Consider the following 23,970-nt stretch of genomic DNA (forward strand, 5'->3'; position numbering starts at 1 on the left):
CTGAGGCTGTATATAGTTTTTCTCCCTCTTCTTTTTAAAGATGAAAGCTATACAGGACACAACATGGCTTTGATATTTCATACAAAGTCATTGTGCATTATAGTATATGTAAGCAATAATGTAATTATATGTAGGACATCAACACATTAATATTGTAAACTTCATAATAACGTTTTTAATACATCTACTTAGAATTTCAATGTACTGAAATCATTTATCTATATCTGAAAATAAATTTAAATCTTCCAAGCAAACTTAAGGAACTACTTAGAAATGTCTTTTTAAGATTTAAATCTTCAAACTACCACCTCTGGCGCGCAAGCGCACGGAGGGTAACTCCACATCTGGGGAGACAACTCCCCTTTCTAGTAACTTCCCTGATTTGGGGCGTCATCAGTGTGCGTCGCGACTGAGCTGAGTTGTTTCTGGTCGCCGCTTTGGGAGTGAGGTTGTGTCGCGTAGGACTCGTTTGGAAGTGCGTGGTTGAGCGAGTTAGGCCCCACCCGTCATGTCGGAGAGCGCGGAGAGCCCTGTGGGGGCCCATACTCCTCCTGAGTCCTCTGCTCAGGGTTCCACTGCTGCTGAGCCGCGGATCATCAGAGTCACAGTGAAGACCCCCAAGGAGAAGGAGGAGTTTGCAGTGTCCGAGACCAGCAACATCCAGCAGGTGAGAGGCTTGGGGGCGGCGGGGGAGGGGAGAGGGGGGGCGGCGGGGGAAGAGGGGGGAGGCGGGGGAAGAGGGGGGAGGCGGGCGGCGGGGTGCAGCCCTGCCCTGCCCGGGGTAAGAGCCCTCGCCTGTGGTTTCTACTTCTCGCATTGTAGGGTGGAGAGGGTCCTTCGCGATGACAAAGCAGCTCCATCTTATCCAAGCTGTTATCGGCGCTGTTGGGTGAGCACCGGGGCTGGCCCGGCCTTGCGGAGTGTGCTGCTAACTGAGGCTAGTGGGAGTGGTGAAGAAACCTGCTGCTTTGTTTCCACCACGACTCCTCTTCTTCCTGTTGCGATGCTGAGAGCTGGCCTTGGGAAGTGGACGTAGCTTCTTTTCTAAATTCTGAGTTGTCCTGCTGAGCTGACTCAGTTTGACAGTAGGAGGCTTGTTAGCTAACTAGTGCAACTGTAGAAAACATAGTACTGTCATGTATGTGATTGCATATAGTGACAATATATTTTTTTTAAATCTAAAACTGACTAGAAACAGCGAGTAGGTTATGGCAAACATCTCAGTTTTAGAAAAGCCATGTCTTCAGACCTTATATAACTTCCACTACAAATAGCACAGCTTGTTCTCTGTTCAGTTTTTAGGGTCTGATAACTCTGAATTGTTAGGGTTTTTGTTCTGCGTTTTTATGGAAGTTAGTGTCCAGTTATGCCTTTGGCTCAAGAGAAACAGTGGCACCTACTGAATCATTGACGCTATTTCCTGCAACACTTATGTTTTCTTTGGAGGCTTTCCATGTGAATATTGACCAAGACTTAATTTGTTTGGGGGCTACAAAACAGAAAAGGTGCAGTAAACGCTGGTGTTTCTTACAAGTTTTTACTCTTGGGGCAGTTCAAGATTCAAGCTTTCTTTTTTATGCCAATATTTGGCTTATAAGTGTTCCAGACATGTTTCACTGGTCTGCTCTCCACCTGCCAGATAGGTGAGATTACTCTTCTTGTCTTCACTGGTCGTTTGGCAGCTGCAGTATTGCATGGTATCTGCTACTCTGTAAGCTTAATTTCTAGGCTTTTCTACCAAAGCTGAAATTGTTGTCTGCTTTTGATTTTGTCCACTGTATTCCCAGCAATCTCAATCTGAAATGGGCACTTTTTCACTTCTCTGATCTTCATAGACTTGTGAATAGCATCGATGTAGCTGTTATAAAATTCTTTGTAGTTACTTAAAAACAAAAAAAAAGAACCCCGTATGCTGGATATAACTTAAGGATCGCATTTGTCCTGAAAAACTGTTTGATCGCAATAAGACTGAGTACTGCAGGAATTATAAACAAATTCACTTAAGATGTAAATTTTATAATGTATCTAACCTTAATAAGACGATTTCAAATGTGAATCCCAATGGTAATTTCAGGTTTGTCTAGTAGACAGTTGTCTTAAAACTGAAGAAATAGTTAAACAAGCTAACAAAACTGTAATTCTTTATTGAAACCAGTCATAAAAATTAATGATTAATATAATGTATTGCTTTAAAATAATTATAGACAATGAAGACATCTTAAACTTTAAACATTTTATTGGTATCCATTTGAGGTAATATTAACAGGTTAGACTTGCAGTTGAATTTCCATTACTGTGAAGTAAGACTGCTGTTGTCCCTGTGGGCCCTCCATTTGCATTGATTTCCCAGACCAAGTTACAGATAGTACAAAAAATTGCAGGACTTACAGTCTCTGTAGTGTGACTAGTATTGGCTATTTTTCTTAAAATGTCAAAATAATGTGTTAATAATAAGCATCAACTATAGATGTGATATTTCTAGAGCTAGCCCAGAAAATATGTTAGCCTCAAATAAGAAACAAATTGAGTGTCTGTTCAAATGTATCTGGGATCAGCAAGTGAACTGTTCTGTTGGTATAGGCAAGCCAGCAATGTCTGCCTTATTTGCAGGTGAGTTCAGGACTTTTTTTTCCACACAACTGAATGACTTGTATTTTGCTGTATGTTCCTGTAGCTAATATTACGGCTTAGTGACTTGGCTTGTTTTTGTTTACAGTCATTTCAGGATACTGCCAGAACAAAACCGTAAGATTTTAAAGTAAATAGGTTATTGAGGCTAAATTTAGGGCTACAAAAATGTATTTTATATTGCTTCATTGACTGTAAGCCAGGTTTGCAGCTGTTCAAAGTTGATGAATTTTTTCATCTGTTTGAAGACTTCAGCAACATAGTTTGTTATTGCTGACCTACGCTGTTCCTCCAGAACAGGCAGTATGCGTAGGTTAGAATGGAAAAGAACACACAAGTCAAGCACCAAGCCACTGTAGGAGGTGAGTTGATTGTGTCACCCATATGTCTTTATTTTCTGTGGTACAGCTTGGTTCAGTATTAGGATAAGGACCAAATATTTGCTTACTTGATTTGGGAAGATACTGAACTTACAGGCCCATACACTGTTCTGTATAAAGACTTGTATTCATGATAGGTAAGGATGAATACCTATAAGCCTGCTGATTTGAAATACACAGGAGACTTCAGCTCAGTTAGCTCTGTTTATCTTTCTTCATGTATTCATGACAACACAGTCTGTGCGATTCCTTGTGTAGTAGGTTTGACTTAACAGTGTGTTTTTTAGAATCATAGAATCATTAAGGTTGGAAAAGACCTCCAAGATCATCTGGTCCCAACCATCCCTCTACCACCAATATCACCCACTAAACCGTGTCCCTAAGTACCATGTCCAACCTTTCCTTAAACACCCCCAGGGACAGTGACTCCATCACCTCCCTGGGCAACCCATTCCAATGCCTGACTATGCTTTCTGAGGAAAAAATGTCCTCTAATTTCCAACCTAAACCTCCCCTGGTGCAACTTGAGGCCATTCCCTCTAGTCCTATCGCTGGTTATCTGGGAGAAGAGGCCGACCACCCTCTCCCCACAACTTTGTTTCAGGTAGTTATAGTGAGCAATAAGGTCTCCCCTGAGCCTCCTCTTCCCCAGACTAAACAACACCAGTTCACTCAACTGCTCCTCATAGGACTTGTGTTCCAGGCCCTTCACCAGCTTTGTAGCCCTTCTCTGGATGCGCTTCAGGGCCTCGATGTCCTTCTTGTAGTGAGGGGCCCAAAAGTGAACACAGTACTCAAGGTGTGGCCTCAGGAGAGCAGAGTACAGGGGGACAATCACCTCCCTGGTTGTTGTGGTTTTAACCCAGCTGGCAGCTAAACACCACACAGCCATTTGCTCACCCTCCCCCCTCCCTCTCTGGGATGGGGGAGAGAAACAAGAAAACTGAAGCCTGTGGGTTGAGATAGAGAGAGTTTATTAGGACAGAAAATATAATACTAATAATACGCACAAAACAAGTGATGCGCAATGCAATTGCTCCCCACCTGCTGACCGATGCCCAGCCTATCCCCAAGCAGCCAGCCCCCCCACCCTGGCTAGCCACCCCTATATATTGTTTAGCATGACGTCAGATGGTATGGAATACCCCTTTGGCCAGTTTGGGTCAGCTGTCCTGGGTCTGTCCCCTCCCAGCTCCTGCTGCACCCCCCAGCCTGCCCGCTGGCAGGACAGAGCGAGAAGCCGGAAAGTCCTTGGCTTGGTGTAAGCACTGCTCTGCAACAATTAAAACATCAGCATGTTATCAGCACTCTTCTCATCCTAATCCAAAACATAGCACCCTACCAGCTACTAGGAGGAAAATAAACTCTATCCTAGCTAAAACCAGGACATATATCTACCCCTTATTCCATACCATTAATGTCATGCTCAGATTACACCCTTTCCAATACATTCCAATTGACCACCATTTTCATTATATAGGATGTTCACTGAGTTTGCGTAGTCCATGACTGACTTCAGGCTCCATCTGTCATTGCAGTCTTTCAGGGCAGAAGAGATGGTGTGTGATGTTGGATTGTCATACATTGAAGCCCGTTCTCGTTCCATCACATCACTTTGCATGTCCAATTCTATCAAAATTCATTCATCAGTATCTGCGTAGTTGTTACTGTGATACCATTAACAGGACATTGACATATAGGAATCATGGTAGTGATGACATACAGTATTATATAATAATTAACATAACGCAATTCAACTCATGGGTTATTCTCACCCAGTATTAAATCCCCTTGGGGTACACACCAGACCTCCCCATTCTTTTGCATTACCCACCAAGTGCATCCAGGTCCCTGAGCAAAAGCAATCCCACGAATGGGTTTGCCTTTTCCTGAGGCAGGAGTAGCCCAGACTGTCTTCCCCAGCATGTTTCTTACGTGCAGTACAGGAACTTTATCCCCTTCTACAGTATGTAACAGGTTTGATGGGGCAGGTCCAGCTCGGTTGGCAGATCCCCTAGTATTGACTAACCAGGTGGCCTTTGCCAAATGCGTATCCCAATTTTTGAATGTCCCAGCACCCATTGCTTTCAGTGTAGTCTTTAACAGTCCATTGTATCGCTCAACTTTCCCGGAGGCTGGTGCATGATAGGGAATGTGATACACCCACTCAATACCACGTTCTTTGGCCCAAGTGTCTATAAGGTTCTTATATAAGGTTCTGGCATGGGGCACAGGATATGTTTCCAGCCATCCGGTGGTTGCTTCCACCATTGTAAGTATGTGGCGCTTGCCGTTGCGGGTTTGAGGGAGTGTGATGTAATCAATCTGCCAGGCCTCTCCATATTTATATTTCAGCCATTGTCCTCCATACCAAAGAGGCTTTGACCATTTGGCTTGCTTGATTGCAGCACATGTTTCACAGTCATGAATAACCTGTGCTATAGTGTCCATGGTCAGGTCCACCCCTCGATCACGAGCCCATCTGTATGTTGCATCCCTGCCTTGATGGCCTGAGGTGTCATGGGCCCGTCGAGCTATAAATAATTCACCCTTATGTTGCCAGTCCAGGTCCACCTGAGCCACTTCAATCTTAGCAGCCTGATCCACCTGCTGGTTGTTCTGATGTTCTTCAGTAGCCCGATTCTTGGGCACATGAACATCTACATGGCATACCTTTACAACCAGGTTCTCTACCCGGGCAGCAATATCTTGCCACAATGCAGCAGCCCAGATGGGTTTGCCCCTGCGCTCCCAGTTGCTCTGCTGCCATTGCTGTAACCACCCCCACAGGGCATTTGGTACCATCCATGAATCAGTATAGAGATAGAGAACTGGCCACTTTTCTCGTTCAGCAATATCTAAAGCCAGCTGGATGGCTTTCACTTCTGCAAACTGACTCGATTTACCTTCTCCCTCAGCAGCTTCTGCAATTCGTCGTGTAGGACTCCATACAGCAGCCTTCCATCCTTCTTCCATCCCCAGAAGGGTCCTCTGAGAGACCCGGCAAGGTAGACAACTGTTTCATGTCCTCTGTCTCTAAGGCAGCTATGCCAGAAGCCCACTGGAAACCTTTTGGGTCCTTGAAATATCCTCTTCTCAAATAGTGTATGCCAAGGATGCACGGAGCATCCGGGCCAGTCACAATACGGTGCTTTTCCCACTCATTCCCGGTTAGACTCACTTCAGCCTCCAATACAGTTAACTGCTGGGATCCCCCCATCACCCCATAAATACGGATGGGCTCTGGCCCTTTATAGCTTGATGGCATTAGATTACATTGTGCACCAGTGTCTACTGAAGCCTTATACTTCTGTGCATCTGACGTGCCAGGCCATCGAATCCACACAGTCCAATAAACTCGATTGTCCCTTTCCTCCCCCTGGCTGGAGGCAGGGCCCCTCTAGTCCTGGTCAGAATCTTCGTTTCTGTGTTTAAAGGACTGCCTGCGGGAAGTTGGAGCAGCAAACTTTTCAGAGAACCCCTTTTTCCCGATTGTTTTCTTTTGCAACTCATGTACCCGTCCCTCTAGGGTCGCGGTAGATTTTCCATCCCATTTTCTCATGTCCTCTCCATGGTCACGTAGGTAAAACCACAGGGTGGCGTGGGGTGTGTACCCACCATATTATCTTCCTTGCACGGATGAACGCTTACCCCTAATAGCTGAGACACTGGTTTGTACAGGTGGGGAGGAAAATAAACTCTCTTTAAGTTGGTGGACTTCTTCAGAGAGTTTCTCCACAGCTGAGACACAGGCCTGTAGGGAAGTGGAGAGACTTTCTTCATACTGCCGGAGCTGTTTAGCCACTTCATCCACTGTGGGTTCCTCCTCCTCTTTCCAGGCCATTATTGCCAATGAGCTGGCATATGATGATGGTGCACTCCTTACAAACTTCCGCCACATGGACTTCATCTGGATCTGTGGATATTTGTGCATTGTCTAGGTCCTCATAAATCACCTCCCGTATGGCTAATTCCCTCAGGTACTGGATTCCCTTCTCCATGGTGGTCCACTTGCCTGGTAGACATACAAGTTCTTCCTTGAAGGGATACCTTTCCTGCACAGCTGACAGGAGACACCTCCAGAGGCTGTAAGGTCGTACTCCATCTCCAGTTGCTTTGTCAATGCCTGCATTTCTAGCAAGGGATCCCAGGCGCCTGGCTTCCCTGCCCTCTAATTCCACACAATTGGCTCCGGTGTCCCAGCACCGGAGCAGCCAGGTGACAAGCTGCTCACCTATACAGCAACTGAAATCTTTTTGCACATCTCATAGCTCACACTCGTATAGGTTTCGGCTAGATACCGCTATTTTTTCGACATCCTCATCTTCATCCTCCTGCTCCTCTGATGGCCCAGCCTCGTCTTCTCTATACTTAGACCTAGCAGAAGACTGTCTGCGTTCCAAACGACCTGAATCTATATACCATTTTCTCATCTTGGTTATGGGTGCAACCGACACTGGTACAGTTTGTTTCCCTGGCTCAGCCTTGGGGCCCGTTTTAGGGCTTGGAGTGGCCGCTGGCTCTGTCTCAGAGGTTGAAGTGGCCGCTGGGTCTGTCACTGGGGTTATATTGGCATTGAGTGCAGCTCGGTAAGCATAGGCCAAGCCCCAGCATGTTGCAGTGATTTCTTTATGTCTGGTACTGCCAGGGTGATGACACCTTTTTCAAGCACTCTACCAGTTTTTTTAGGATTTTTCAGTTGTTCGGGGGTAAATTTCCAAAGCACTGGAGGTGCCCACTGCTCTAGATGCCTGCCCATATCCTCCCACTCTCCCTGCCACTCATAACTATCCTGCCTCAGGACAGATCTCTGGATGACACTCTTAAGTATTTGTTTAACCTTAGACAAAACCTGAAGTGCATTCAGGAGACATAGCAATGAGAACATGCTGGTCTGAACATCCCAAGGATATTCAAAGTTCTGGAAAGCTACCGTAACTCGCCTGGAGGAGAAGAAAGGGAGAGTGAACAAATGGGAAAAAACATCTTCCCCTGACCCCTCCATAGACTGGCTCCCTGAAGAAAAAGCATGAAAGGTGTAATTATTAACAGTTTCTGAGGTAGGGTTCCCAAAGTATGGAGTTGATGACAATGCTGAGTACAAATACCAGATTAGTCTCATGGCCGGTAATTTTATCATATCGTAAGCCAGTGTTACACAGTACAGCAAAATAATAACCTTGTACCAACCCCCAGAAGTGATAAGTAATACGACAGGGAACGTATGCAGTAAGTCATGTGCTATATAACTGAATTCGGAAAACAGGCACAGCATACTTGAGATCACAAAAATCGGCATTGTGATTAGTAACTATTAAGATTCTGATAAGCATTACATCAGTTTGTTTTAACACACTCTTGTCAAATCTGTCGTTATCTCAACCATTCGTGCCCCACGTTGGGCGCCTAAAGGACTGTTGTGATTTTAACCCGGCTGGCAGCTAAACACCACACAACCGTTCGCTCACCCTCCCCCTTCCCTCTCTGGGGTGGGGGAGAGAAACGAGAAAACTGAAGCCTGTGGGTTGAGATAGAGACAGTTTATTAGGACAGAAAATATAATACTAATAATACGCACAAAACAAGTGATGCGCAATGCAATTGCTCCCCACCCGTTGACCGATGCCCAGCCTATCCCTGAGCAGCCGGCCCCCCACCCTGGCTAGCCACCCCTATATATTGTTTAGCATGACGTCAGATGGTATGGAATACCCCTTTGGCCAGTTTGGGTCAGCTGTCCTGGGTCTGTCCCCTCCCAGCTCCTGCTGCACCCTCAGCCTGCTCGCTGGCAGGACAGAGCGAGAAGCCGGAAAGTCCTTGGCTTGGTGTAAGCACTGCTCTGCAACAATTAAAACATCAGCATGTTATCAGCACTCTTCTCATCCTAATCTAAAACATAGCACCCTACCAGCTACTAGGAGGAAAATAAACTCTATCCTAGCTAAAACCAGGACACTGGTCCTGCTGGCTACACTATTGCTGATGCAAGCCAGGATGCCATTGGCCTTCTTGGCTGCCTGGGCACTCTGCTGGCTCATGTTCAGGCGAACGTTGACCAGCACCCCCAGATCCTTTTCCTCTGCACAGCTTTCCAGCCACTCTGCCCCAAGCCTGTAGCGTTGCATGGGGTTGTTGTGACCAAAGTTCAGGACCCCGCACTTAGCCATGTTGAACCTCATCCCACTGGCTTCTGCCCATCAGTCCAACCTATCCAGGTCCCTCTGCAGGGCCTTCCTACCCTCTGGCAGATCGATACTTCCCCCCAACTTGGTGTCATCTGCAAATTTACTGAGGGTGCACTCAATTCCCTCATCCAAATTGTCAGTGAAGATATTAAAGAGGATGGGCCCCAACACTGCCCCCTGGGGAACACCACTCATGACTGGTCGCCAGCTGGATTTCACTCCATTCACCACTGCTTTCTGGGCCAGGCTGTCAAGCCAGTTTTTAATTCAGCAAAGAGCGTACCTGTTTAGTAAAACTCAGACACAGAGAGAGCAGTCATGTTACAGGCTACTCATACATTTCTATGTATGAATCTTTTCTTAGTGAGTGACTTGAATTGAGTGCTGAGGTGTTGGAATAGGTTATGTTAAAAGCAATTTTACTCTTCTTTTATTCTTTTTACCCTGTATCTTTTAATATGAACATATCAGCGTTTACAGAGTTGAAGATTTTGTTGTAATTGATTCAGAGTTACCATCCACCAACATATATGCAGGCTGCAAGATATCAAATTATGCATTTTATGAAAGCTGCAACTCCAAAACTGAATAACATAGCTTGCTTTATACTCTTAATTATTAAGCCAGCAGAGTTTGGTTATAGCAACTATGCAATATTAATCTTAGAAGCTTGCAGTTCTTGCAGAGAATCCTACGTTTATCTGAAAATTTCAGGGTAATGTCCATTTGGAAAACTTAGTAAAATCAAGTTTCGTTCATATAACCGTAGAAAATGTTTTTCAATTTTGTTTTCTCCGTTTTTATTTAACTTCAACCGTTTAATGGAATCTTTCTTCAGTGAGAAATATAGTTTTCAGTAGTAATAGATATTGTCAGTTTGTAGTATATTCTTTAATTATATACCTGAAAATTCTACTTTCTGTACTACACTGAATTATAAATAAACTTATCTACTGAATTGTGTGTAAATGTATGTGCAGTGTGTTGGGATTCTGTTCATTTACAAATGGAGATCTGGTTAGAATTGTATTCTCTGTTTAAAATTTGAACGAAGATTATCATTTAAATCCATAAATCAGTGAACTGCTATTCCTATTAAAATATATAGTTGAAAGTTTAAGTCATCAAGGGTATGTTTCTATGATTTTATGACTTGAAACAACAGTTCTGAACAAGATTTTATTTTTTTTTCAAATGATGTTGTAGTAGAACAGTGATTTGAGAAACTGTGGGAACTGTAAAATTCTGTCCTCTAGATATAAACCCTTGCTTTAATGTCCCCAACACTGTGCTCAAAAGAGAGTTTGGTTTGGGAAGAGTCAGGAACTTCATTGTTGTTTTTTTTTTTTATTGTCATCTAGATAAAGGTTATAACTCTAGTATTTTCAAAGCAGTCACAGTTTTAGAGGCCTGCTTTACATTGTTTTCAGTGGGAGTTGGATGTTTAATTCCATGGGGCCTCTTTTGGCCTACTGTAATCTGATTTTGAAGTGTCTCATATTAAACCAAGGTTGAGAGAAATTGAGAAAATCTCTTAATTCGTTTTCTTTAACAGCATTTTGTCATGTGAATGGGCACTAATGCCATCAAAAACAGGAACTATTGTAGCATACTGTGGGGCAGCAGAAAGCTTTTGAATCATTATATAGTGGTAACATCAAAAGATGACAGTTTGGGTTTTAAGACTTTTTTTTTTTTTTTTTTTTACACTTAGGATAATTTGGCCTAGGAGGGTCCTGTAAAAAAAATAGGACCTTTATATCCATAAAAATATCAGATATTTAAGTTAATGTTTGAAGAATGGATCTGTTCTGCAAAATGGCTGTATGAAATAGTCTCCTTTTTAGTCAGCTGTTATACTTCATGTGTATGAAAAGATATTGGCTTTATTCAGTGACAAAATGTTTGCTAAAACTAGCTGAACTATGAGAGTGCAAGTTGAATTCTCACTTTTTTTTTTTCAGAACTGGGCATCAATAGAGTGCATCACCTATGCTTGTCAAAACCTTTAGAGATGATCAAGTTGAGCAGGTGTAATAAGTTTTAACTTAATTTGTGGAGCTTGCTCTCTTCTGTTACTGTTGAACAAAAGAGCAGAGTTTTGTTAGAGTATTGGGTTTTGTGAATTTGAAGATATTTGGCATGGAAGTCATTGAGAGCGTAAACAAAATTGTTTGAGTGCTGCTAAAAACATTCTCAAGGTGAAAAATTATTCTGTCCTGTAAAAATAAAATAGTTAATTTGTTTCTGTTAACTCTAAATGTTTTAAATTAAAAAAAAATGAAATGGTAATCCAGGCAAGGCACTTCAACTTTCAACAAAAACAAAACAAACAAAAAAAAACCACAGGAAAACCAACTTGTATTGAAAATGTTTTTCAGGATTTTTTTAGTACAGATACATAGATCATAGAATATCCCGAGTTGGAAGGGACCTGTAAGGATCATCAAGTCCAATTGCTGGACTCTCTTCCTTCAGCAAAAAGTGTGCTATAGATGTGTTAATGTGTTATTGATTGTATCTTTGTTAACAATAATCAGGAGATTCATTTGCAAAATATTTTAGATGGTAACCTAGATTTTTATATGGTCTTCTGTTGTGGATGAAACATCAAACAGGTGGTTTTTGTTCATATCTTCTCATTCAGAAGCTGAAAGGTTGTGCTGAATGCAAGTGGTGCTGATGAAGAGACCTGACACTGTTTTGCAGTTCTGTTGGGCTTTTAATATAGATATGATTCAATTATACAAAGCTGTAGCTCAGCATTCACAATAGTCATTATACTGGCTGGAAAGAGATCCCTTGCACATGTGGATCATTTGCATATATTGCTATAGGAGTGTTTTGGTTTGTTTTTGTGGTCATGGTTCACAGACATATTCATTTCTTACTGTAGTACTGTTTTTACAGGTCATCTAATTACCATGGCTACATGTTACTAGAGAAAGGGAAGTGTTATATGCTTTGATACCTGTATACTGGTAACATTTAGTGTGGATAAGCTCTATGATAAGTGTCTTGTTTCCTTGACCTTGTGAATAAATACCTCTTTCTAAAAATGTGCAACAATGTTTAGGATGAAGTTGAAGTAGTCTGGACGTTGATTATACTACAGCATCGGCAATCTGATGACAACTAAGTTGTTGATAGTAAATGAGTTTGGATAAACTATGTTACTCTTTGATCTGGCACAGTATGGTAGTTCTTTATTCTTATGTGTTATCTCTGTATCAGATTATTAGGATTTCTGCTGTTTTTAATGTCACAGTGGAATGTATATTCTTAAGAATAGTTAACCGGAAAAATGTAGAATGGGAAGCAACTGCCTACACAATTTCTCTGCAGAAAAGGATCTAGAGACTATAGCTGTTAAATGAATCAACACTGTTAAACTGTGTTTTCCCCATATGGATTTTTTCACTTTTTCTTATAAATGATAATAATAGCTTTCAAGGTGTAGATTCCTTTGGTTTGAAGTATGGATAAGAATTCATATGGATTACTGTTGCTAGTTTTGATTCCTACATTACAGAAAAATATGGTTGGATTTAAAAATCTAGAGTGATGGGAATGATTTGATAGGAAAACAACCCTCAAGGAAATATTAGCCTTACTGCAACCTTTTATTCTGAGGAGAAAAACAATCTGTTTGCATTGTCCATGGTGGACAGGACAATGAAGAAATAGGATAGTGAAGCCCTGAAATAGATTCCTTAGAAGAAAACTATGGAGTCTCTGTCACTGGGGACCTCTTAGAACAGGTTAGATAAACATGTCTGAATAATTTAGGTGAGTAACCCACTTCCAGCAGGAATAGATTAAATGACTTCCTAGAATAGGCTTGCAAGCCTAAATTTTACCAGTGTAAAGGTTGACTTAAAAGATGTTTCTCTAAGAACTGGAATTGTGTGATGAGACTTCTGACTGAGTGCTACCTGCTACCCAGGCACAGAGACTTCTTACCTCTTGTGTCTTAGACTCATTGTTTTGGTATCTCTTTTATCTCCTCCTACGCTATAAATCCTTTCAATTAGGGACTTGCCTTCAGAGTATAATACAGTGGGGTTTTCCTTTGTTAGCCCTTCCTGTTATAAGATAATGATTTAGTAATAAGTCATTGCAAGATTAATATTTGGGGTTCGTGTATGGGAGCTGTATTGGGTTTGTGTGGCAAGGTTTTGGTAGCAGGGGGCTGCAGGGGTGGCCTCTGTGAGAAGAATCCAGAAGCTGCTCCATGTTAGATAAGGGCCAAATTTCAGCCGGCTCCAAAGGGACCTGTCACTGACCAGTCAAGCCAACAAGCGATGTTGTTTACACCTCTGTGAGAGCAGATTTAAGAAGGGGGGGGGGGGGGACTGCTGCGCAACAGCAGCTGGGAGAGTGAGGACTGAGAAACAGCCCTGTAGACACCAAGGTCAGTGAAGAAGGAGGGGGAGAAGGTGTTTCAGGTGTCGGAGCAGAAGTTCCCCTGCAGCCTGTGGAGAGGACCATGGTGGAGCAGGTTGTCCCCCTGCAGCCCATGGTGTACCCCATGGTACGGACCCATATTTGGAGCAGTTCTTGAAGAGCTGCTGCCTGTGGGAAGTCCATGCAGGATCAGTTCGTGAAGGATGGCATCCCATGGGAGGGATCCCACGTTGGAGCAGGGGAAGGAGAGTGACCATGAAGGAGCGGCGGAGGTGAAGTACTATAGACTAACCGCAGCCCCCATTCCCCTGTGCCACTCAAGGGGAGGAGGTGGAAGAGGGTGGATGGGGGGAAGGTGTTTTTAGTTTTTCTTTGTTTCTTGCTTCTCTAGCTTGTTAGTAATAGGCAATAAATTTCTCTAATCTCCTTTTGCTGAGTCTGTTTTGCTTGTGACGATAATTGTTGAGTGATCTCTGTCCTTGTCTCAACCCTTGAGCCCTTTTCATAATATTTTCTCAACCCTTTCCCTTTGAGGAGGGGGAAAGAGAGAGTGGTTGTGGTGGAGCTCAGCTGCCCAGCTGAGTAAAACCACCACAGGAGCTCGCTAGGGTGTTTCAAATAGGATTCTTTTAAAATAATGTTTACCATACTACTTGAAAAATGTTAAATATGTTGAACTTCTGGAGGGTTTCTTAACTGCCTAACATCCTTTCAGAAACAGTCTACTGACTAGTCACGTTGAATAAATTGATCTGTTTTTCTTGAATATTTGCCTTTTCATGTTTTGTGAACTAATTACTTTTTCTATGAGAATACTTCTCTGCAGAATAATGAATCTCAGTCAAAACTAAATTGAAGCATAACCTGATTATATTACTGGTTAAGAATGCAGGAAGGGATACAATGGCTTACCAGGTTCCATTGTTTTAATGAGGGTATGATTTTAGCTGTCAGCTTAAATATGTGACTATTCACCATGCCCTGGGCTGGAAGCACATTTCGTGTAGCTGTCATGAGTTGGGTGAGAGAGTAGAGCCACCACAGAAGTAACCTTTGACTGTACAGAAAGGAATACTAGTTCTGATTCATGGAAGGCAGCAGTATTATGTTCAAGAAGAAAGGGTACTGTTACTTTCAGCGCTAGCACAAATGTGACATTGTATCCTCAGTATGCCAGCAACAGATAGTTTTATTGGCATATTGAATAATATATATTGTGTTATGGGTATGTGCTTGACTGCTCCACTTAAAGACTTCACTGTGGCTTCAAATTTTTGTTATTACCAGCTATATAGTTAGTGCTATAGATATGAAACACTTGGCTTCCTTTGTGCAGAAAAGGAATGACTTGATTTCTCTTTTGGACAAAAAAAAGCTGAGAACTTACTGAATTATTTCTAGGTTGTGTAAAGCAGAACATATAGTGCAAGTGGGTTAGTATAATAAATGTGAGCAACAGTTCTGCTGTAAATTATTAAAAATGTAATAGTTCAGTATTCAATATAATAACTTTTTGTTTAGTTCAAGGAAGAAATTTCTAAGCGTTTCAAGTCCCACGCTGATCAACTTGTTCTGATATTTGCTGGAAAAATTTTAAAAGATCAAGATACTTTGATTCAGCATGGAATTCACGATGGACTCACTGTTCACCTGGTCATCAAAACACAAAACAGGTAACCTGAATTACGAGCAGTCTATTTACCTCTAAGAAATTAAAAATGTTCTTAATTACTGGTGCAATTGCTTTCTTTTGGACAAACCTAGATTTGACTACAGTACATTCAAAAGCAGTACAAATACTCTTGTTATGGAACAAGAGAGGCAACTCAAATTCTGTAAGGTTGTGAGGATAAGGCTAAGGATCCCTAAAACAAGATACAGATTGAGGAAACAGTTCATTGGCAGGCATCCCAGGCACAGGATGAAAAAGTGGTAATAGCTGTGGTGATGCCCATCAATTTAATTTTTTGAAAGTCCTGTTCTGAAAAAGTGATGACATGACAGATGTCTGAGAATCATAGAAGGGTTGAGGTTGGAAGGGACCTCTGGAGGTCATCTGGTCAAAGTCCCATGATCAAGCAGGGACACCTAGAGCAGGTTGCCCAGGACCATGTCCATGTGGCTTTTGAAGATCTCCAAGCAGGGAGACTAAACCTCTCTGGGCAACCTGTTTCAGTGCTCAGTCACCTGCACAGTAAAGAAGTGCTTCTTGATATTGAGACAAAACCTCATGTATTTCACTTTGTACCCGTTGTCTCTTATCCTGTCACTGGGTACCACTGAAAAGAGCCTGGCTCTGTCCTCTTCATTGTACCCTCCCTTTATGTATTTATAGATATTGTTCCCCATGAGCTGCTTCTACTCCAGGTTAAACAGTCCCAGCTCTCTCTGCCCTTCCAGTCCCTTGATCAGCTTGGTAGTCTGGACTTGTTCCTGTAGCTCTGTCTCTCGTGTGTTGAGGGACCCTGAATTCCATGCACTATGCCAGGTGTGGTCTTACCAGCCCTGAGTAGAGGGGAAGGATCGCCTCCCTTGACCTGCTGGCATTGCATCACTTAATGTGTCCCAGGATACCATTAGCCTTCTTAAGCAGCAAGGGCACATTGCTGACTCGTGTTCAACTTGTTGTCCATCAGAACCCCCAGATCCTTTTCCGGCAGGCTGCTTTCCAGCTGGGTGGCTCCCAAGCATGTGCTGGTGCCTGGGGTTGTTCCTCCATAGGTGCAGGACTTCACACTTCCCATTGTTGAAACTCATGAGGTTTGTGTCAGCCTAATTCTCCAGAATGTCTGGGTCCCTCTAGATGGCAGCATGACCCTTGGCATATCAGCCATTCCCTTTGGTTTCATATCATCCATGAGTTTACTACGTGTATAGTCTACCCCATGGTCCAGATCATTAATGAAGATGTTGAACAGGACCGGACCCAGTATTGACCTCTGGAATACACCACTATTTACTGACCTCCAACTAGACAAGGTTCCATTTATAACAACCCTCTGGACCTGGTGATTTGGCCAGTTTTTAACTGACTTTGCTGCCTGTCCATTCATCAACAGCTTCTTTATGAGGATCTTATGGAAGACATTGTCAAAGACCTTCCTGAAGTCCGGGAAGACAATATCCATTGCTCTTTCCTCATCCTACAGGCTGGTCATTTCATTACAGAAGCTTATCAAGTTGGTCAAGCAGGACTTGACTTCAGTGAATTCATGCTGATTATTCCTGATGGTTTTCTTCTCTTTCATGTGCCTGGAAATGGTTTCCAGGATGAGCTGTTCCATCACCTTCCCAGGTATCGAGATGAAGCTGACTGGCCTGTAGTCCATTGGGTCCTCCTTGCCTTTCTTGAAGATAGGAGCAACATTTGCTTTCATCTAGTCCTTGGGCACTTCTCCCAATCACCACAGTTGATCAAAGATGATTGAGAGTAGCCTTGCAATGCCATCTGCCAGCTCCCTCAGCACTTATGGATGCATCCCCATGGACTTATGTATGTCCAGTTTGCTCAAGTATTCCCTGACCTGACCTTTTTCCACCAACAGTACATCTTCCTTGTTCCTGCCCTTTACCCCTGGTTTCTGGGACCTGGGATTCCTGAAGGCCAGTCTTGCTGATATAGACTGATGAGAAAGTATTCAATACTTCATCCTTTTCCTTGTCCTGTCATGACATTGTTTCTCTACTAAATGGCATTGTTTATTTTGTGTACTGGGTCTGGCTGGGATGGAGTTAACTTTCTTCATAGCAGTAGTGCTGCTTTGGATTTTTGACCAAAATAGTGTTGATAACGCACCAATTTTATTTATTTTTACTATTGCTGAACAGTGTTTACACAGTACACGGTATCACTGTCTCATGTTTCTCACTCTGTCCCGTGTGCCTCCCCCCCCCCCCCCCCCGTAGGCTAGGAGCGGACAAGAGGGACAAGAGGTAGGGATACTTACTTGTCCAACTTGTAATCTTTTAACTTCTCTCTCTCTCTCCCTCAGATCACAAGATCACCCAGCTCAACAAACACATGCTACTGGAAGTACTGCTACTGCATCAATATCAAGCAGTAGTACCTCAACATCAACTTCAACAAATAGTAACTCTTTTGGCTTGGGTAAGAATGTTGGTTAGGTAACATGGTGGGTATCTTGGGTACCTTGGTTTCAGGTAATAATCCTGTTTACATTTGAATGAAGCTCCAGGGCTAAAATAAATAAATAAAAATTACCAGTTACAAAAATTTGTGGTATTGGCTGTAAAATGTTTCTTACTAATAAGTTATAAGGAAAGTTGTTTCCTTATTTTTTATATACAGAACTTCAGGCTTGTGATGTTTCATCTTCAGGTGCCACTGATGTTGTATTCTGACAGTATAAGTAATTAACTCCTTCTAGTCTCCAGAATAAACAGTTCTCCAGATTTACTATTACCTTCTAAAAATGTGGAACTTCTTTCTGCGCTGAGCTCTGCAAAGGAGAATTTAAAACATTATTAGTTCTTGGTACATCAGCAAAAAGAACTCTGCTTTTTGTTTAGAATAGGAAGTATGCATCATATTACGAGATCCCTGTTTGGTGGTCTGTCCCTTCTTGGTGGTCAGGCTATAAGTGATTTATTACAAATGTATTGGAAAGTGTTGGGAAATAACCCAAGGCCCTAAAACTCAAGTATCCCTTGTACCTTAGCTATAGTAAAGTAGAATAAAAGCTGTTAGATTTGTAACAACTTATATTTCAGATGAGGTTTGGGTTTTTAGATGTCTTGTTATGTAATGAAGTAGCCTCTTTGTGGATGACTCCTTAAAATCATTGCAAAGATGGAATTTCCATTGGTTTTCATTATTTTAAAGTGTGGGATACGTTTACATATTTAGAAAGAACCTGGATGTGTTTAGAAGTATACTAGAAACTGAAAGCTATAATTATATTTTTTCCTTCCTCTTAAAGGTGGTCTTGGAAGTTTGGCAGGTCTGAGTAGCCTGGGCTTAAATGCATCAAACTTTTCAGAGCTGCAAAGTCAGATGCAACGACAACTGATGTCCAACCCAGAAATGATGGTTCAGATAATGGAAAATCCATTTGTTCAGAGTATGCTTTCAAGTCCTGACATGATGAGACAGTTAATTATGGCTAACCCTCAAATGCAGCAACTGATACAGAGAAATCCAGAAATCAGTCACATGCTAAATAATCCAGATATAATGAGACAGGTATGTAGAAAGATCTATTAAGTTCATGACTTTGATTATACTGTAACTGTGAACAAAAGAGCAAAACTGGATATGCTCAGATGAGTGCTGAAATATTGTTGAAGAATTTAGGCTTGTTAGAAAGTCTGTAAAAGATCACTATAGGAAATGTTTTTATTTTTAGTTGCTTGTGTCTGTAATAGGCTGATAACTCAGAAAAATTACAGCATAGTTTTGAAAGATGCTAAAAACCATATAATCATATCTTCTGAGTTTAGAATTGGATGCCACTTGAAATCTTCTGTTATTCATCTAACAGTGAGTTTACCAAAAGTAATAATTCTCAAAAAAAAAAAACTTATTTCCAGTTTATTTAGAAGCAATTGGGACTACACAGTTAAAAATTATGTGGTGTGTAAGCTATGTCTTATGTGGCAGAGGGCATCAGGAAACAAAATGGAGGATTTTGAAAATAAAGGAATTGATTTTTATCAACTTCATGTTGTGAGAAAAATCCCAATAATTTTCTTCAGACAGGATCTTCTATGAAGCTGTTTTATTCGCGATTGCAATGGTGGGCATCCTGTCAATCAAGAGCGCATTTTAGTAAACAAATCATAACCTTTTACTCCCTATTACCCGACGCCTGATCACCTCCCCTGTTTCCTCATTGGCTGAGTGCTACAGGTTCACAAGCTACTCGACGCTCCTCTATACCATATATGTACAATTTTTCTTTTTTTTTTCAACCCTTTAATTTCTCCTTTCTTATGTTTTGAGAACTTGTGATCTTTGTTTTACTGTTCTCACACTGCTCATCCTGTTTTTCTCAAGCTTCTACCTTATTTTGGAACAGTGAGGCCTTCTACTGTCCACTTATCTACTTAGCATTTCTCCTTATTATGACTACACAACTACCTTGGAATACAGAAAAGTAATTCTCTACTGCAAAAACACAGCTTAGTTTCTTACAGTGTTATAAGATGAATGCTGTACTGATGTTAGAAATGGTAAGAGTATATTGTGCTCAAAAGGAGAAGAGAAGAAAGAACAGGATGGTATATTCAAGTTTTTTCCCTGCTTTTTTTCAGTGCTCTATGACTCAACTAGCATACTGGTAGCTGTGACAGAACTTTGACTAATATCAAATACCACTGACTCCCACTAAGATGACATCTGGTTTTGGCTTTAATCCTAATTTGAAACAGAGTTAGAAATTAGTAACTGACATACTGTTAAATGCTGATGTCTCCACTTTAGAATGTGTGCTGGATTTGGCTGGGATAGAGTTAATTTTCTTCATAGTAGCTTGCATGCTGTTATGTTTTGGATTTGTAATGATTTTTTTTTAAAGCAAATTAAAGGTGCACAAGTCCATGGGACCTGATGAGATGCATCCATGGGTCCTGAGGGAATTGGCGGATGTAGTTGCTAAGACACTATCCATCATACGTGAGAAGTTCTGGCAGTCCGATAAATTGGAAAAGGGGAAACAACCCCCATTTTTAAAAAATGAAAAAAAGGAAGACCTGGGGAATTACAGGCCAGTCAGTCTCACCTCTGTGCCTTGCAAAATCGTGGAGCAGATCCTCATGGAAACTATGCTAAGGCATGTGGAAAGCAGGGAGATGATTGGTAACAGCCAACATGGCTTCACTAAGGGCAGATGGTGCCTGAAAAATCAGGTGGCTTCCTACAGTGCAGTTACAGCATTGGTAGATAGGGGAAGAGCAACTGACAGCATCTACCTGGACTTGTGCAAAGCATTTGACACTGTCTCCCATGATATCCTTGTCTCTGAATTGGAGAGACATGGATTTGATGGATGGACCACTTGAAGTGTAAGGAATTGGCTGGATGGTCGCACCCAAAGAGTTGTGGTCAATGGCTCAATGTCCCGGTGGAGATCAGTAATGAATGGTGTCCCTCAGGGGTCAGTGTTGGGTCTGGCAGTGTTTAACATCTTTGTCAGTGACAATGGACAGTGAAATTGGTTGCACCCTCAGCAACTTTGCCGATGACACCAAGCTGTGTGGTGCGGTCGACATGCTGGAGGGAAGGGATGCCATCCAGAGAGACCTTGGCAGGTTTGAGAGCTGGACCTGTGCAAACATCATGGAGTTCAACAAGGCCAAGAGTGAGGTCCTCCATCTGGGCTGGGTCAATACCAAGCACAAATAGAGGTTGGGCAATGAGTGGATTGAGAACAACCCTGCAGAAAAGGACCTGGGGGTGCTGGTGGATGAGAAGAGCTGGCAATGTGTGCTTGTGGGCCCAGAAAGCCAGCCATATCCTGGGCTGCATCAAAATAAGCGTGGCCATCAAGTTGAGGGAGGTGATTCTCCTTCTCTACTCTGCTCTCGTGAGACCCCACCTGGAGTACTGTGCTCAGCTCTGGGGCCTCCAGCAAGTATTAGAATGACTCCAGAGGAGGGTCATGAAGATGATCAAGGGGCTAGAGCACCTCTCCTACAAAGACAGGCTGAAGGAGTTGGGGTTGTTCAGCCTGGAGAAGAGAAGGCTCTGGGGAGACCTTACAACAACCTTCCAATACCTAAAGGGGGTCTATAGGAAAGCTGGGGAGGACTTCTATGTCAGGGAGTGTAGTGATAGGACAAGAAGTAATGGCTTTAAACTAAAAGAGGGTAGATTTAAATTAGACGTTAGGAAGAAGTTCTTTGCTGTGAGGGTGGATGAGGTATTGGAACAGGTTGCCTAGAGAAGTTGTGGATGCCCCATCCCTGGAAGTGTTCAAGGCCAGGTGGGATGGGGCTTTGAGCAACCTGGTCTAGTGGGAGGTGTCCCTGCCCACGGCAGGCGGGTTGGAACTAGATCTTAAAGGTCCCTTCCAACCCAAACCATTCTGTGATTCTATGAAAATAGTGCTGATAACACACCAGTGTTTTAGCTGCTGCTCAGCAGTGCTTTCACAGACCCAAGCTCTTTTCTGTTTCTCAAACTGCATGCTAGTGAGTAGGCCAGGGGTGCACGAGAAGCTGTGAGGGAAATGCAACCAGGACAGGTGACCCAAACTGGCCAAAGAGATATTCCATACCATATGACATCATGCTCAACTGGGGGGAGTTGGCTGGAGGGGGCTTCAGTTGCTTGGGGTGTGGCATCGGTTGGCTGGTGGTGAGCAATTGCATTGCACATTACTTGTTTGTTTGTTTTTTTCCTTTGGTTCTGTGTTTTTTTTTGTTTTGTTTTTATCTTATTAAATTGTCTTTATCTCAACCCACAAGTTGTTTTTTTTAACTTTTGCCCTTCAGATTCTGTTCCCCTCTATCCTGCTGCAGGGGGGAAGTGAGTGAGCAGCTATGTGGTGCTTAGCTGCCTACCAGGGTTAAAACACAAAAGAATGAATTTTCTTGTATTGATACAAGTTAAATGTTCTACTTCCTTAGACACTAGAACTTGCTAGAAACCCTGCAATGATGCAGGAAATGATGCGAAATCAAGACCGAGCCTTGAGCAACCTTGAAAGTATACCAGGTGGCTACAATGCCTTGCGACGTATGTACACAGATATTCAGGAGCCAATGTTGAATGCAGCACAGGAACAGGTGAGAAATGATTGCAAGGACCACTGAAAGATGTTTTTTGTTTTTTTTTTTTAATGAAAGAAGGTAAATAATGTAACTTCTCAAATGTGTACTTGACAAAACTTAATTTCTTGAAGCCACTGCATAGCCTGTTCCTATGCTCTTTAAGTTTGAAAGAACAAAGATTGTTTTGTGAGTTCGAGAAGCTATTTTACCATTAATACATTTTTGTTAAATATTCTAAATTTATTCTTTATTTTTAATTCTTGGAATTATAAAATTCTGAGGTCTAGGAAGGGTGTGTTTAGTAACTTGCAACTTAAGGTAGGAAGAAAAAGGCTTAGAAACAAATTTCAAAGTTGGAAACCACTATGCAAGATATAATCTTGCTGTGATTGAAGTACTAACATAGTAACAATGCTGCTTTTAAAATGAAGTGTGATTAACTTTTTTGCTGGAGTTGATAATATCTCTTTCTATGTTGGCATTTTTTCAGAATATTTACACTGGCTTATTTTAGGATGGTGAGTATAGTTGATCAAGAGCCATCAACATTTGTATTCATATGTAATTTTGGAAAGGTAACTTGCTGTTTCTAGCAGTATTAAAAGTAGATGACTTTAATAGTTTATATGTTTGTTTCTCCTTCCTCTGTAGTTTGGAGGTAACCCATTTGCTTCCTTAGTAAGCAATGTATCATCCAGAGGGGACAGTCAGCCATCTCGTACAGAAAATAGAGATCCTTTACCAAATCCCTGGGCTCCTCAGTCCAGCTCTCAGAGTTCCACAACTGCCAGCACCAGTGGTGAGAGCAGTGGCGGTAGTAACGTTGGAAACAGCACCTCTGCCAGTATGAGACAGAGCTCAACCATACCAAATTTGGGACCTGGACTAGGAGGTGTGTCTGTTAATGCAATTCTATGTATTTGTGCATATTAAGGAGTTTGCTGAAATGATTGTTTTATTAGAGATGTTTTGATTTCAAGTTTGTATTGATATTTATTTTCACAGAACATTTGATTAATATCGAAGTCTTCTGTAGAAAAGCAAACATGAGAAGTAAATGAAGAGTATTAACAATACTTGTGTACTCTAAGTAGGGAATCTGTAGATGAATGCTATTATTTTTCCTGGATGGAGACAAACAGGAAAACAACTAATAATGTAGATACTTAGTGGGACTGCTTGTTGGATACAGCCTCTGGCTTCAATTTGTTTCTAGGGCAAATGCATCTGCATAAGGAACACCACATTGAGATGTATTTAATGGGCTAAAGCTCATTTAAAAAAAAAAAAGTTGTATCCCGGTTTTAGGCAGTCTAATTCATTTGATTATAGTCAGGATGTTTACTAAATTGACCTTTTGCTTTTTTTTAAAGTTGGTATGTTCAACACACCAGGAATACAGAGTTTGTTACAGCAGATAACAGAAAATCCCCAACTTATGCAAAATATGTTGTCTGCACCCTATATGAGAAGCATGATGCAGTCATTAAGCCAGAATCCTGATTTTGCAGTACAGGTAAATGCTTCTGGTGTAGCAGTGTGTTGTGTGCATTGAAGCAAAAAAAAAAGTAGTTGACTTTGATACAGTTTTATTTTCACAAGAGTGATAGTACAAACTTCCCAATGATTACTTGTCT

General features: G+C 41.9%; 1 protein-coding gene across 5 annotated transcripts in view; it reads left to right on the top strand.

The window, feature by feature from the left end:
• The first annotated feature begins 394 nt into the window (after window positions 1-394).
• The window catches only part of LOC125181577 (ubiquilin-1-like), a 34,642-nt gene continuing 11,066 nt past the window's right edge, over window positions 395-23,970 (top strand). For 3 of the 5 annotated variants that reach the window (XM_066987343.1, XM_066987344.1, XM_066987346.1), the window contains exons 1-7: window positions 395-667; window positions 15,122-15,273; window positions 17,593-17,708; window positions 18,541-18,803; window positions 22,190-22,348; window positions 22,985-23,225; window positions 23,707-23,849. In XM_066987343.1, coding sequence (XP_066843444.1) covers window positions 509-667; window positions 15,122-15,273; window positions 17,593-17,708; window positions 18,541-18,803; window positions 22,190-22,348; window positions 22,985-23,225; window positions 23,707-23,849 — 1,233 coding nt within the window. In that variant the 5' untranslated portion in view covers window positions 395-508. The remainder of the gene's footprint in view (window positions 668-15,121; window positions 15,274-17,592; window positions 17,709-18,540; window positions 18,804-22,189; window positions 22,349-22,984; window positions 23,226-23,706; window positions 23,850-23,970) is intronic. The other 2 variants (XM_066987342.1, XM_066987347.1) reach the window with 1 other exon arrangement.

The sequence above is a fragment of the Anser cygnoides genome, chromosome W (genome assembly GCF_040182565.1).
Source record: "Anser cygnoides isolate HZ-2024a breed goose chromosome W, Taihu_goose_T2T_genome, whole genome shotgun sequence".
Lineage (NCBI taxonomy): Eukaryota > Metazoa > Chordata > Aves > Anseriformes > Anatidae > Anser > Anser cygnoides.